Here is a 16641-nt window from a genome sequence, read left to right on the forward strand (position 1 = left end):
CTGGTCTAAAGAATGATGCATGTGTCAAAGGCATGACTTATTACAGCCCAAATCAGGACCGGCCCTATCATTATGTGGGCATTGAATCTAAGGAGATGCCTTGACTCCGGTTTCACATAAATGTCTTTCCTTTACTTTCGTAGGTAAAGGTAAAGGGACCCCTGACCATTAGGTCCAGTCGTGGCCGACTCTGGGATTGTGGAGCTCATCTCGCTTTATTGGCTGAGGGAGCTGGCGTACAGCTTCCGGGTCATGTGGCCAGCGTGACTAAGCCACTTCTGGCGAACCAGAGCAGTGCATGGAAACGCCGTTTACCTTCCCGCTAGAGCGGTACCTATTTATCTACTTGTATTTTGACATGCTTTCGAACTGCTAGGTTGGCAGGAGCAGGGACCAAGCAACAGGAGCTCATCCCGTCGCTGGGATTCAAACTGCCAACCTTCTGATCGGCAAGTCCTAGGATCTCTGGTTTAACCCACAGCGCCACCCGTGTCCCTTTTATTACTTTCATAGGAAGTAATAAAAGTAGTGCCCTTGGGGAATGCAATGTAGTTAGAAGCTACACCTACTTCCTGCTCCTCAGCCTAGATTGGCACAACTTTCACTAGTGTGGGTGTGCTTATAATGTCCATAAACACAGAGCAGAATATTTCAGTGATATTTTAATAGCTTCAAAAACCAAATGGGCAAAACCAGAGTGCCTGTACATAGGCACAAATTTCTAGCCCATTCTATCATGGGCCTAGTGAATGCTAGAAGCATCTGATGCCGAGCACGGATGATGCTAGACTGGAACGACTCTAATTAGTTCCATGAATGAATATCTACTGGAATATCCCTCGAAGAATGTGATATGAAATAGTAATACAGTGGTACCTCGGGTTAAGAACTTAATTCGTTCTGGAGGTCCGTTCTTAACCTGAAATTGTTCTTAACCTGAGGTACCACTTTAGCTAATGGGGCCTCCCGCTGCCACCATACGATTTCTGTTCTCATCCTGAAGCAAAGTTCTTAATCTGAGGTACTGTTTCTGGGTTAGCGGAGTCTGTAACCTGAAGCGCCTGTAACCCAAGGTACCACTGTAATGGCAAACGTTTAAAAAACTCCCACAAGGGCAGGACCATTGAGCAACATGCAAATATCTGAATGCTGCAGCAGACGTGTTTAGGAAGCACATGGTAAAAAATGGGCACAACTGGGGAAAGAGAAAATTTAACTAACTAAAGAAAACCAATATCCTTAGAAATTATGTTAAGTAATAGAATGATCTCTTAACAGGGTACTACAGTGGTGCCTCGGGTTACATACGTGTCAGGTTACATACGCTTCAGGTTACAGACTCCGCTAACAGAAATTGTGCTCCAGCGGTACAGCGGGAGCAGGAGGCCCCATTAGCATGACTAAGCCGTTTCTGGCGAACCAGAGCAGCGCACGGAAACGCAGTTTACCTTCCCACCAGAGTGGTACCTATTTATCTACTTGCACTTGACATGCTTTTGAACTGCTAGGTGGGCAGGAGCAGGGACCGAGGAACGGGAGCTCACCCCATCGCGGGGATTCGAACTGTCGACCTTCTGATCGGCAAGTCCTAGGCTCTGTGGTTTAACCCACAGCGCCACCCACGTCCCTAACATTAGCATTACCCACTGGTAATATGTTGAGTGCTCTTCTGGAGCCTTATGAGGAGCAACAGTTCATACTTACTTTCCTCTGGCATGTCTTGCTGATGGTCCTCTGGCTGTTGGGAGACCCCCATTTTCGACAAGATGAGAGTAGCACCATCCCGTACCTTTAACAAAATACACAGGAGGGAATCGCTAAGAACATCCAAAGTAAATCTTACTTCTGCAAAATGTCTACTTCCTATTAAAGCAGTGCATACAATGTGTGTGTGTGTGTGTGTGTGTGTGTGTGTGTCTGTCTGTGTGTGTATGTGCGTGGAATCAATTCACTATCCCTCACAAACGCATTCCTTTCCTTACATTGTTTCAAATTGTTCGTCCACATGGAGCACTTGCAGACAAAAAGATTTATTCCTTCATTTCATAATGGAAGGGGCACTCCAGATATACCTCCGTTTGTGTACATGAAGCTGTGCCCAGCTTTGAAGTGAGCTGGGAAAGATGTTGTGTCAGAGAATCAAGAGTTATACTCTAGTGACTATTTTTTTAAATAAGAAGAAAAATCCATCGCGCAACTCAAAATTCAGTCTTTCAGATTCTCTGAACTACGGGAAACTGAAACTCACTAAAGAGCAGAGAAGATGCATTGCTTTCGTGAAGTATGAAAGTTTTACGGGAAGCGCATCTTGCCTTGGGCATAATTGACAGTCAGTCTTGAGTACTGGCAATATACAAAGCTAACTTTTATCCCGAGCAAAGAATATGCCTCGGTTTCAAAAGAGGCTGTATCTTGTCCTCCTAACTGATGAGGCACTCCATAATCGCCCAGTTGCAGCAAATGCCAACGTATTTCTGGAACCTTTTAGGATTTATAGTCTGGCCTTTGCAAAAGCAACAGAAAAGATCTACTCATAGATTTGATAGGAGAAGGAGTACACGTTGTCTCAGCCAGTTTTTTTAAAAAAGAAAAGCTGTGTGTTACCAAAAAGCAATCAACAGATACAAACAACTTCCTTACATTATAGTGCATCAGGGTATTGATGCGTTTCCACCTGCCGTCTCTTTGGGACGTTAAATCCAAGTCGGAGAGTATCTGTGCAGTAGAGCCCGGACGCCACTCTGAGGAGCAATTACGAGAAAACAATAACACATTGTATATTGTATTGGTGTGCAACTAAACATAATTCAGATCCGAAATGAGTTTTCCATTTAGTAAACCGCTGAAGCATTGCAAAGGTTCCCAATATCTGCTCTCTACCCTACCCCCAAATTAGCCCTGCTTTAAAAGAAAAGCAAATCGTCTTCATCTCCTGAACAAAATATGAAAAATGCAAAACTACTTTGCATGCAGTGATTTACCCCAAGACACATCTCCCAAAAAACAGTGCTGTAAAAATAGTCAAAATCTTGAACAGTGACTCATAACGCAAGTAGCAAAGTGAACAGCTTATTTATGGGTCCAGCTTTTCAGAATACATGCACAGAATTACTGAGACTAAGTTCCTTTAAGGCATTTCTGTTTGTTAGTCATGATGAGTAAGCTTACTTTTGATCACTTAACGGCTTTGAGGTATTGTTGTTGTTGTTCTTTTACAAACAAGCAGTATATAATTTGTATGAAACAAAGAAACAAACCTGTTAACAGGTCTTTGTTCCGTCGACAACTAAGCCAAATTATAGACTATTACGCTGGATTACTTCTTTGTGAATAGGTCCTAAATATTCTAAACCAAAGGTTTTCCATATAGGTCAATATTTAAAATAATTTATTAATACAAATATAAAAGAACAAGAGTACAAGAGCTTGCTAAATCTAGGTCCTTCCTGTTAATATCATCTTTTGACACCAGTGTATTTATTAAATGGCATTAATAAAAGAAGCAGAACCGAAACATACCAAGAACGACATTATCAGGCTTTGGCCAGTGCGAATGAGGAAGATTTCGATAGACTTGGTCAATGATCTTTTCTTTCACTTGCGAAATAGTATCACAGTTGAGCACTTTTACAGGAACGGATTCTGTGCCTTCATCTTGTACAATCACATTCACAGTCTGAAGGGTAGGAAATAACATGGTTATACAAATTAGACAAGGGGGGAAAAATCAATGCTTGTACTTATTAATTCCAAAAGATCAAAAATTTAGACACCTGTACAAAACCTTGTATGCCCTCATCTCCATTAAAAAAAAGACAAGGTGAGAAAAAAAATACCGTATTTTTCGCCCTATAGGACGCACTTTTCACCCTCCAAAAATGAAGGGGAAATGTGTGTGCGTCCTATGGGGCAAATGCAGGCTTTCGCTGAAGCCTGGAGAGCGAGAGGGGTCGGTGCACAACAACCCCTCTCACTCTCCAGGCTTCAGGAAGCTATCCGCAAGCCTGCGGAGCCCGGCGGGAACTCCTGCAGGCTCCAAAGGCTTGCGGATAGCTGCCTGCAGCCCGAAGCCTGGGGAGCGTGGCACTGCGCACCCTGGGCTTGGGGCAGCTATCCGCAAGCCTGCGGAGCCCTGCGGGAGTTCCTGCCGGGCGCCGCAGGCTTGCGGATAGCTGCCTTAAGCCTGGGGTGCGCAGCGGGCTGCAGTGCCGCGCTCCCCAGGCTTCGGATAGCAGCAAGCTCTGGGAGCGATGGTGAGGTTGAGCGCAACCTCGCCGTTCCTCCCGGACCGTTCTGGGGGCTGGGGTTGGGGGAAGCTCAGGCTTCCCCTGCCCCCAGCTCAGCAAGCTCGGGGGGGGGGGGATAATTTTCCCCCTTTATTCCCCCCCAAAAATAAGTGTGCCCTATGGGCCGGTGCGCCCTATAGGGCGAAAAATACGGTAGTCAATGAGCCATTTCAGTCTCCACACCATTTTCCCTATTCCAAGTATACAGAAAAGAGCCTTCAGTGAATGTTCTTCAATACACTGTATTTCTATACCACTGGTACTGGATCTTGGGGACTTCTTAAAAGCAGGTTTCAAACAGATACAAGTTATTAGAACTATCTACCATCTGTGGCTGCTTAAATAATGAATTTTTTTAAGCGGAAAAAATTCACATTTTTAAAATTTATTGCACTTTCAAAACAAAAGAGAAAATGCTTGTCAGGATAGTGAAGTTGTTGGAAATATTTTTTCTGGTTCCAGAGACATCCCTGTTCTTATAGGACTACAGAATCTTCAAGCATGTAGCATCTATCAATTTTAAATAATAGGTATTTAAGCCTGTAATTACAGGTGGCACATTTAGTCTACAGAGTCATATATTGGGTGGTTATGTGTTGGCCTTTTGGTTATATTTTTTTAACATCTTACTGCAGCTATAATTGTATTTTGTTTTTATGTGCTGTAACCTGCCCTGATACCTCATAGTGAGGGGCAGGCAAGAAAACTGGCAAGAAAACTGTCTTGATCAACCCTTTTCTGCTCCCATATGTATCAGTATGAGCTTCATTCCAAATTACCGTATTTTTCGCTCTATAGGACGCACTTTTTACCCTTCAAAAATGAAGGGGAAATGTGTGTGCGTCCTATGGAGCGAAGACGCCATAGCCCTGCGACCCTCTCCCGGCTGGAGAGGTGATGCGCGGCTATGGCAGGAACCTCTACAGCCCTGTGTCACCTCTCCAGCCGGGAGAGCGCGTGGGGGGGGCTAAAGCAGCCCCCCGCGACCCTCTCCCGGCTGCAGAGGTGACGTGCAGCTATGGCAGGAGCCTCTATAGCCGCGCGTCACCTCCCCAGCCATAGCCCCGCGACCCTCTCCCGGCTGGCAGGAGCCTCTCCGCTGCCCCTTTCCGCTGCTCCCTGACCTGCTCTTTGGGGCTGGTGGTGGGCTTCCCCCTGCCAGCCCCAAAGAGCAGGTTGAAAGAAACCTGAAGCCTGGAGAGTGAGAGGGGTCAGTGCACACCGACCGCTCTCGCTCTCCAGGCTTCCAAGGTAGCCGCCTGAACGCACCTTAAACGGCACCTTGTTTTAGAGTGGGAAAACAAGAGGGGGAAAGTTCTCCCCCTCTCTGTGCAGCGCCTCCTGCCGCTTCACTGAAGGGGCGCTGGGCAGAGAGGGGGAGAATTTTTTTTTCTTGTTCTCCCCCCTCTAAAACAAAGTGCGTCCTATTGTCCGGTGCGTCCTATGGTGCGAAAAATACGGTATATCTTTGGATTAACCAAGCTGTATTTCCTGTATTTCCCTATCCCTATACAGTATTTAAGGGTTCTGGCTGTGCTAAACTAGCATAGGGAAATGTTCCCAAATACTGACCTTGGGTCCACAAAACTGCCACTTATCATATTGGCAAGAAAGGGAGCATTTACACATACCTGATTAAATGGTATGGTAGATTAATGTTGGTAATTAACTTTGCTAGCAATTACTTTTCCTGCTATTAGGGTCCTCTGGTTTTCAGACCAAAAGGACTGGGAAAGCACGCAATTCTAATAACCAAGAAAATAGACGTGGCAATATATTTATTTTCTGTCTCCCACCCATAGACACAATGCTGAATGGTTATTCAGCACCAGCAGAACAGAACTGGGGTGGTAGAAGAAAAGATTGAGGCAACAGAGTGAGTCATTTAAAAATAAAAGAGAGGGAGAGACCCCAAGAGGGTTCTTGATGGGTCCCTAAGCAAACTTTCGGAGTTAGCCAGTATTTGGGCCAACCCACAAATATTAGTAACCAATCAAATAGTAAAACAAAAAACCCACCTTTTTTTTATTCATTTATAAAAGTATTAATATACTACCAGTTCATGAAAAATATCAAGGGGGTATACAATATATCCAATAAAATACTGTTAAAAAATTCCAAATAATCCAAATAATCATTAACATGTCTAATCAAGAAAATGTAAACAGCTTCAAGTGATGCCTGGAAGTCATTTGTGGGTTATCCTACTAAATCTTGGCTAGGAAAGTATTCTATGGCACAGGATGTTGACATTAAACGCCCAACTTCTAGTTGAGGTCGGCTGGGCTTCTGAAACATGGTGGACAGCTAACAGAGTTCTTTCTGGATGTTCTCAGCAATCAAGCTGGGATAGAAGGGCTCAGGGGAGTCCTTAAGGCATTGTGGACCCAAGATGCTCAGGGCTCCGTATATATATTAACACATGCCATATATTTATAACAGCATAAAGAGACTGAGGGATGGGGTGAGTTTTGCTTGCACTCTTCTGTTCACTCAAAACAGCAGTGCTGGCTGTTTTCCCATGCTGTTTCATTTTTCTTTTATTAAAATATATCCCTCCCCTTTCCCCTTGATTTGAACTGTCAAGATTTGAAAAGTTATATACTATGTCTAAAAGTCTTACAAACTCCTTGCTCTTCCCATACTCCCCCCAACATTATCTTTCCTGAAAAATATATTAAATGTGCTTTCAAGCATCACTTTGTAAGTGTTTTTTATTAAGTTTCTTCTGATGCCACAGTTGTGCCATTGCACAAGTCGCTGTCAAACAAAATGAAATCGTTTCTAGTAATGCCAATAAACTTGGGAGAATTTCCCCAGCAGTGTGATTTTTCTAGATGAAGAATATGACAGCACACTTCTGCAAAGTCCAGTCCCATGGTCTGTTCGTCTACACTACGTTTTTAAATCTTTCATAAGCAAGTCGGAGCCGAACGAGATGCGATGTAGTATGTGCCTTTGTACAGAATCACAAAATTGGGACCCCAAGGGTCATCCAATCCAACCCTCTGCAGTGCAGGGATCTCAGCTAAATCAGGCATGGTGGAGGGAAATTTAACCCCTTCCTCCCCTGCTTCAGGCCTAAGGAATTTTAATTCCTCCTCTGAATCCAGAGGAAATTCCCCATTGCAGCCAATGGGGGATTGCTCCCCAAAACCAACTTCTCAAGAGGGATTTTTAAACAAACAAACAAACAAACAAACCTGCATATTTGATGCAGAGATACTTGGCTCTCAGGTAAGGGACCCCTGACCATTAGGTCCAGTCGTGACCGACTCTGGGGTTGCGGCGCTCATCTTGCTTTAGTGGCTGAGGGAGCCGGTGTACAGCTTCCGGGTCATGTGGCCAGCATGACTAAGCCGCTTCTGGCAAACCAGAGCAGTGCACGAAAACACCATTTACCTTCCCGCCAGAGCAGTACCTATTTATCTACTTGCACTCTGACGTGCTTTCGAACTGCTAGGTTGGCAGGAGCAGGGACCGAGCAACGGGAGCTCACCCCGTCGCGGGGATTTGAACCGCCGACCTTCTGATCGGCAAGCCCTAGGCTCTGTGGTTTAACCCACAGCGCCACCACGTCCCTTGGCTCTCAGATTCCTCCCAAATGGCGGGTCACGTGAAAACCTAACCATGCCAGTATGAACAGCACAACTCCCACTGTGCCATCTGGCTAAGTGAGCCTTCTGCTCGATGGACAGCAAAGGACTTGAGCAGAACATGCTGGCTACGGATGGAATGTGGGTTAGAAGAGTCTGGGGGGGGGAATGCAATTTATAATGGACGAAGAGAGACCGCAAAAGCTAGGACATTATAAAATTCACAGCAGATTAAGGAGCAGCTTAAACACAACTCTCCTGGACCAGATCAACGGGTCCGTCTGTGATCGGTACTCCCCAGAATTTCACAGCTCCGAAATGAAGGCATCAACCCTTTTGTTCCACCCAGTGCCATACTGTATCTGAACATGGAGATTCAATTCAACCAGGCCATTACGGCTAACAGCTATTGAGGGACCTACTATGTTTCATTTATCTAGTCTCCTTTTAAAAAAACTGTCTATGTCATCTGAGTTGTTAATTTGTGTTTATTCTTTTGGAAGAGAGACTTCACGTTTGAAAATGCCATTACCTTTTCTTCTTTGGGTTAATCCACTAAAATACCAAAGGCTTCATGTCAAATTATTGTGTTCAAGTCAGGGCAACAAAATTAATTACTTTATCATTATTTTTTGGCCCTATGGCACTTCTCCATTATCTATGTTTTACAAAAACAAAACAAAAGCAAACCCACACCAGCTGGGTAACAGGGAATGATACATTTCAGAAGGATTCCGTTTTACCAATTTCCTGAAAGAAAGGTCTATAAAAGTTACGCACCAGTTGTGAATACTCTACATCGTCTCCCAGCAAACCGGTGTCATTCAGTGTGTATTTGGCCTTCATTTGCACAGCATCCACAGGGCCTTTTTCCACTTGATGTTTGATAGCCTTGAATAACTTATAAAGAGGTTCTCCTGCGTTGTCCTGTAAAAATTGGCGAGGGAAGACAATGTCAATATTAGCTATGTTTTGACAGATAAACAGTGGCAGTGTTTGAGCAAACACAGAACCCTAACCTGACATTATGAGAACAAACCTTCTGTCCTTCCTCTTGCAGACGGGGATTAGCAACTTCTGATCCCATTTTGCTGCAAACCATAAGCCTTATTCATGCAGTTGGAGGCATGTGGGCTGAAAGCGAGGAGCTGGCAGATCAGGCATGCAACTCAACTTACATTTATGCATGCCCTGGCTGCTTCTGACCTTCACGGGTTGAGTACGATGGTCTGAAGGCACATTAATCTGAATGCACTCAGAAGCCTCCCCACAATTGGGAACTTTGCATTACAGTGGTACCTCGGGTTACATATGCTTCAGGTTACATCCGCTTCAGGTTACACACTTCACTAACCCAGAAATAGTGCTTCAGGTTAAGAACTTTGCTTCAGAATGAGAACAGAAATCGTGCTCCGGCGGCACAGCAGCAGGAGGAGGCCCCATTAGCTTCAGGTTAAGTACAGACCACCGGAACGAATTAAGTACTTAACCAGAGGTACCACTGTATCTGGGTTTTGGATCATAGGGAGGCTTCCAAGCCTGTTCCCCTAAACGCACTTTGGTTTGTCCTTTAGATCTTTATACTGCAGGAAGGCTGGAAGCGGATCTGTAATGTAGTGGGATGTTGTGAGCAGGGTTTGGTAGCCTGCCACTTCCCAACTTGAAGTTCACATATGCTCACCTGGAAGTTTTCAGTTTTATCTAAATAAGTAAGCTATGGTTTGTACTTGCCTGAAAACAACTGATGACCTGTGCCACAAACTAGATTTAATGAACACTCACATCAGAGTGCTCTCTAAATTGATAGTTATATTCTTTTATATACTAACCTTTTCTGCTCTCCCACATCTGTTTACTGCTCCTAACCCTTCTTTTAGATTCTTATAGTCCTTTAGATATACCTTATGTTTTAATACTTTTCAGATTTCCAAAATGTTTTACAGATTCTAAATCGGACATAGGCAAACTTGGCCCTCCAGATGTTTTGGGACTACAACTCCCATCATCCCTGACCACTGGTCCTGTTAGCTAGGGATGATGGGAGTTATAGTCCCAAAACATCTGGAGGGCCGAGTTTGCCTATGCCTGTTCTAAATAATAATAATAATAATAATAATAATAATAATAATAATAATAATAATAATAATAATAATAAATTTTATTTATATCCCGCCCTCCCCAGCCGAAGCCGGGCTCAGGGCGGCTAACAACAATCAAATAACCAAATAATTGAATAATCACACATTCTAAAATATTTCATTATAAAAATTAATTAAAATCAAATTGATGGCAACCAAAGTACTGTGCAGGTTGCCAGAGGAGGGAGTCAGGCTGCGCCCTGACCAAAGGCCTGGTGGAACAACTCTGTCTTGCAGGCCCTGCGGAAAGATGTCAGGTCCTGCAGGGCCCTAGTCTCTTGTGACAGAGCATTCCACCAGATTGGAGCCACAGCCAAGAAGGCCCTGGCTCTAGTTAAGGCCAGCCTAACCTCTCTGAGGCCTGGGACCTTGAGGATGTTTTTATTTACAGACCGTAGGTTTCTCTGTGGGGCATACCAGGAGAGGCGGTCCCGTAGGTACGAGGGTCCTAGGCCGTATAGGGCTTTAAAGGTTAAAACCAGCACCTTAAACTTGATCCTATACTCCACCGGGAGCCAGTGCAGGTGGTATAGCACCGGGTGAATGTGATCTCGCAGCGAGGACCCCGTAAGGAGTCTCGCTGCGGCATTCTGTACCCGCTGGAGTTTCTGGGTCAGTCTCAAGGGCAGCCCCACGTAGAGCGAGTTACAATAATCCAGTCTGGAGGTGACCGTCGCATGGATCACAGTGGCTAGGTCAGGGCGAGAGAGATAAGGGGCCAACTGCTTAGCTTGGCGGAGATGAAAAAATGCCGCCTTTGTTATAGCTGTAATCTGCGCCTCCATAGAGAGGGAGGTATCGAAGATTACACCCAGACTCTTAACGGACGGTGCTGGCACCAATTGCACCCCCGCAAGAGATGGGAGTTGCCCCCTCGATCCCATATCGTCCCGCCCCAGCCAGAGGACCTCTGCCTTCGCAGATTGTACCCCACCCTACTTATGCCGGTCTATTACCACAATAAAGTTTTGATGATGATGATGATGCCTGAAAACAAGGGTTGCAGACCAAACTACGGTTTACTGGAACTCATCCTTCCAGGATGAGTTCCACCATGAGGGAAATGGAAGTACATGAGTCTGAGGCTTATTTGTAACACCAAACTGTGGTTTGGTTATTATGCCAAAACACAGCAAGTGTAAAGTGTGCATGCATTTCAGACTTTACCTTGAGGTACTGATATAAACATATTGACATCCAATTAGAAAGCATCCTCTCCACCACAGTTTCTGATCTGAAACAAATGAACAAATAACTGTTGAACGACATGGCTAGTGCAGCCTGAATTCATGCATTTGTCAAGAGCTAAAATCCAGAATCTATCCTATATTCCTTAACCAGTACATACAATCTCATGTAGATTCATTATAGGCATGTTTTGTAATGCGCATTCCCACTGACTTTGTGAGCAAACATGGTATCATACTTAGAATATTGTATTATTTCCCCCTTAGCCATTTAAGTGTTAATTTGTTGGTGTCTTCCTGGCACATTGCAAAATCTGTATATTAAGACATGCAGTCCTCAATGTGAAGTTCTACTTTCTAATATAAGGTTGAAAATACATGGTGTTGTGTGGATGCCTGATTATCGTCTTGCAAAGCAACTACTCTATTCCAAACTTAAAAATGGAAAGCGTAATGCTGGTGGTCAACAAAAGAGGTTTAAAGGTGACTTTGAAGGTGACTCGGAAACTACAACTAATCCAGAATGCGGCAGCTAGACTGGTGACTGGGGGCGGCCGCCGAGACCATATAACACCGGTCTTGAAAGACCTACATTGGCTCCCAGTACGTTTCCGAGCACAATTCAAAGTGTTGGTGCTGACCTTTAAAGCCCTAAACGGCCTCGGTCCAGTATACCTGAAGGAGCATCTCCACCCCCATCATTCTGTCCGGACGCTGAGGTCCAGTGCCGAGGGCCTTCTGGCGGTTCCCTCATTGCGAGAAGCAAAGCTACAGGGAACCAGGCAGAGGGTCTTCTCGGTAGTGGCGCCCGCCCTGTGGAACGCCCTTCCAGCAGATGTCAAAGCGATAAACAACTACCTGACATTCAGAAGACATCTTAAGGCAGCCCTGTTCAAGGAAGTTTTTAACGTGTGATATTTTACTGTATTTTTGGTTTCTATGGAAGCCGCCCAGAGTGGCTGGGGAGGCCCAGCCAGATGGGCGGGGTATAAATAATAAATTATTATTATTATTATTATTATTATTATTATTAAAGATTGTCTCAAGGCAAATCTAAAAAAATATAGTATAGACACCGACAATTGGGAAACACTGGCCTGAGAGGCTGCAGTTGGAGAACAGCCTTTACCAAAGGTGTCATGGGCTTTGAAGACATCTGAACTCAGGATGAAAGGGAGAAATGAGCTAAGAAGAAGGCATGCTTGGCAAATCCACATCGTGATAAACTCCTGCCCGGGAACCAATGTCACCACTGTGGAGGGACCTGTGGGTCCAGAATGGGCCTCCACAGTCACCTACGGACTCATCGTTAAAATCATGTTTATGGAAGACAATCTTACTCAGCTACGAGTGATCGCCAAAGAAGTAGTAGTATTTTGATACCAGTAGCGATAGGGAAGTACCCTAAGAATATCGTTCAATCAGTACTAAATTAATTGCTATAACAAATATGCCACAGAATATCTCTGGGGTCTTTATTGTAACGTAGCTATCTGAGCGAAATGTCTGGAGGAGGATGCTTTTCCTGCTGGAAACAGGCTCACAACTCTGGCTGTCTCTCTATCATATGACAGGAGAACATACATCACATTCCTCACTGAAAGGATGTTTTATATCCTCTGTTACTACAAGGCAGGATAAAATGTGCATGGTTCTTCTCTTCCCATTGTATTCTCAGAACTGCACAGTAAGGTAGAATAGGCAAAGACATGTAATGATTGGCCCCAAGGTCACCCAATGAGCTTCATAGCTGAGTAGAGATTTGAACCCAGACCTTCCCAGCCCTACTCTTACACTCTCAAATATGTACTAAAGTTCTTAGAATCCCAGTGCACAAATAGTAATAGATGTATTTGAGAAGGGAAGCAACAGACACAATAAGTTGTGCTCTGTTAAAAATCATGGGAGTTTTATTGACTTCAATGGAAACTGGGCAACTGAAGAAACCTTCCCTACCTTCTGAGCATCAGTTTGGGATTTTTGGCCACAACGTACTGCTCCATCAGCTCCAAAAACAATGTCCTCATGATGTCCGTATAGTATTCTAGCTTCCCATGCAAAGCCACAGTCAAGAGAGATGCAAAATACACTTTTGCACGGGCAGAGAATTCTCTTTGGTTTTCTAATGTGTGAATGAACTAAACAAAGAAAACAGAAAAACATCAGGTATGTGATTCAGCAACTGAATTTCATTCCATTCATTCATTCTGTAACCAATTCCAAAAAGACGAATCACTGGGTCCATATTTATATACAGAAACAGAAACAGGGACACACTTCTGGCCATACCCCAGGCCAATATAGTGTCCCTATTGCTGCACCACCCTCAACCTTTGCAGGGTGAACATGGATGTGTGAAAAGGGAACCCTTTGCATGAACAGCAGGTTCCATAGAGGGGCTTCCACTGAGCAGGAAATCCACCATATTGGGTTTTCCACTTGCGTGAAGGTTGCCCTCTCAGATTTAACCAATGAAGATTTGAGGCGGCACAGTAGTGGGATGCAAAGAATTAGGGTCAGAAGTGTGGCTCTGATCCTGTTGCTACAAGTAAGTAACATAAAAGGTAAAGGTAAAGGGACCCCTGACAGTTAGGTCCAGCCACAGACGACTCTGGGGTTACGTGCTCATCTCGCTCTATAGGCCGAGGGAGCCGGCGTTTGTTCGCAGACAGTTTCCAGATCATGTGGCCAGCATGACTAAGCTGCATCTGGCAAACCAGAGCAGCGCATGGAAACGCCGTTTACCTTCCCACCGGAGCAGTACCTATTTATCTACTTGCACTTGACGTGCTTTTGAACTGCTAGGTTGGCAGGAGCAGGGACCGAACAACGGGAGCGCACCCTGTTGCGGAGATTCGAACTGCTGACCTTCTGATCGGCAAGTCCTAGGCTCTGTGGTTTAGACCGCAGCGCCACCCATGTCTCAGTAAGTAACTTACATGTGAGTAAATGTAGGAATAGGGCTTTGGGCAAAATATACCACAACAGTACTAACTAGAGCTTGGCATTTTATTTTTTGCCAAATGAAGTGATGCCTTTGTTTAACTATGCCATTCAGCATTGTGTTTGTCAATACAATAAACTTCATTGAACAATAAGCTATCACACTGCCATTTGGTGCATATGTTTGGGACACCTTTGTTAAAGGAAAAAGGGAGAAACGGGGATTTCTAAAGCATTTCTCAGTTAAGTCTCAAAGAGGATACAAATGATCTATATAAGACATACAACCTTTTACTCTTTCTCAGATTGAAATTTTCTTTTAAATAACTTTTAGATCTAGGCATTTTAAAACACTGCTTTTATTTATTGTCACACCAAATGGCTAGTGCAGTGATCAAATTGGATATGAATAGTTCATGGAAGGAGCTAATAATATTTCAGCTCAATATCATACAGGGAATGACAGGAGCAGTGTCAAACTACTTGAGATATTATTTACATTGCTCACACAGCCTTTTGCAAAATATACATGGCAAAAATATGCAGACTAATTTTGTTGTTGTAAATATATATCAGGCAAAAATGCGTTTCAAGGAGACAAAAGGGACCTTTCACTTTTTACTTACATTAATGAGAAATGATTTACTATTCAGCAGATTGGAGAATTGATTCAGTGCCTGTTCTACGGTTTGCCGTCGAGCTTCAGGAATATCCAGCCTCCCAGTGATCATGACATCTTTTTCTCCGTCTTTGGATGGCAGGAAGAAGACTCTGTCCGTATATGTTTTGTAGTCCAGTACAGGAATTCCTACTTCGTTAACATCGTTTGTCTGATCTTCCATTTCTATCATCAAATCTACAAGAGGCAACATTTTAAAGATTTCAGTGGAAAATAAACTATTGATTCAGTCTTTGCTACTTTGAAGGGGGAAACATCAATATCCTGATTTTTTAACTGAAGAACCCTTTCAACTTTACTTCCATTTCCATTTCGGTCTCATTTAGCAAGATTTGCACCTTACAGTAAAACTTGTTTTCCCAGTGGAAGCTCGCTTAACAGAATTAGTTGCATGAAGAAATAATCTTGACAGGAGTTTCAATTTAGAACACAGTTGTGAGAAAATTACTTTATTTACTGGAGAGTAAATGCATTTTGCATTCTAGTTTGAGATATAAACTATCTGGAGCCAATGGCCTTGTTAATTGGACAGCATAAGAATGCTGTATGGTACTTATCCTATGTACATTTCAAAGTGTTATATGGATTGCTGTAGCCTCCCACACAAAACCTACTGAGATGAAGAGACTGCCATGTTGTAAGGCCCTTGAACCAAGGTCTCACTTCTATGTTAAACTCTATATCCATTAGACCTCACTGGCCCAATGTTCAGGCCGGACACTGAGGGCCTTCTTGGCAGTGGTGTCCTCCCATCAGATGTCAAGGAGATAAAGAACCACACAAATTTCAGAAGACAAATGAAGGCAGTTCTGTATCAGGAAGTTTTTAATGCCTGATGTTTAATTATGTTTCTATCTGTGTTGGTCTTGGCCCTGTGTATCTTAAGGAGCTTATGTCCTTAGAACTATGGACAAAAGCCATGTTCTGCATCCTATTCTATGCAGGATACCTCAGGCCTGGGGGCCCAATGTGGCCCTTCAAGTCTCTCGGACATTTTCTGAGGCCTCACCTCTCATTGGTGTCCTGGCACTCGGATGTGTCCTTGCACTCAGATGATGCCTCTCGTGTGTCAGAGTGGAGGGCAGAGGGGTTTGTGAGAATGTGTAGACTCTAGCCCACTGTACAAAGATAACATTTACGTTTGTTGCTCTACCCATTTTGCCTCTGGCCCCATCCATCACTGCCATGTGCTCTCAGAAGGTTGTCCAGAAGGAAATGTGGCCCCCAACTTTACAGAGTTGATGGCAGTAAGGGCACAGGACCAACCTTTCTTCATAGTGTCAAACATAGTATGGAATGACCTTGATGCATCCGGTCCCCTCACTGGATATAGAAACACTGCACTTTCACAAAGCTATTCCTGCTGTTCTGTGTTGTTTTTAACTATTGCATCATTTTAAACTGTGGAATTTCTAGCAGGCTGTTACAATTTCATTTTTATTGCAAACTACGTTACTAAGTGGTGGGACACGGGTGGCGCTGTGGGTAAAACCTCAGCGCCTAGGACTTGCCGATCGTATGGGCGGCGGTTCGAATCCCCGCGGTGGGGTGAGCTCCCGTCTTTCGGTCCCAGCTCCTCCCCAAATAGCAGTTCGAAAGCACCCCTAAGTGCAAGTAGATAAATAGGTACCGCTTTATAGCGGGAAGGTAAATGGTGTTTCCGTGTGCTGCGCTGGTGCTGGCTCGCCAGAGCAGCTTCGTCACGCTGGCCACGTGACCCAGAAGTGTCTTCAGACAGCGCTGGCTCCCGGCCTCTTAAGTGAGATGAGCGCACAACCCTAGAGTCGGAAACGACTGGCCCGTACAGGCAGG

At 44.3% G+C, this 16641-nt stretch overlaps 1 protein-coding gene across 3 annotated transcripts in view; it reads right to left on the reverse strand.

The window, feature by feature from the left end:
- The window catches only part of PLXNB2 (plexin B2), a 351580-nt gene that overhangs the window by 18594 nt on the left and 316345 nt on the right, over positions 1-16641 (reverse strand). For all 3 annotated transcript variants that reach the window (XM_083463227.1, XM_083463229.1, XM_083463228.1), the window contains exons 25-31: positions 14777-15006; positions 13164-13345; positions 11188-11254; positions 8663-8809; positions 3520-3676; positions 2641-2741; positions 1705-1789 (exon numbers count right to left, since the gene is read on the reverse strand). In XM_083463227.1, coding sequence (XP_083319353.1) covers positions 1705-1789; positions 2641-2741; positions 3520-3676; positions 8663-8809; positions 11188-11254; positions 13164-13345; positions 14777-15006 — 969 coding nt within the window. The remainder of the gene's footprint in view (positions 1-1704; positions 1790-2640; positions 2742-3519; positions 3677-8662; positions 8810-11187; positions 11255-13163; positions 13346-14776; positions 15007-16641) is intronic.

The sequence above is a fragment of the Podarcis liolepis genome, assembly GCF_965112155.1.
Source record: "Podarcis liolepis genome assembly, chromosome: 10".
NCBI lineage: Eukaryota > Metazoa > Chordata > Lepidosauria > Squamata > Lacertidae > Podarcis > Podarcis liolepis.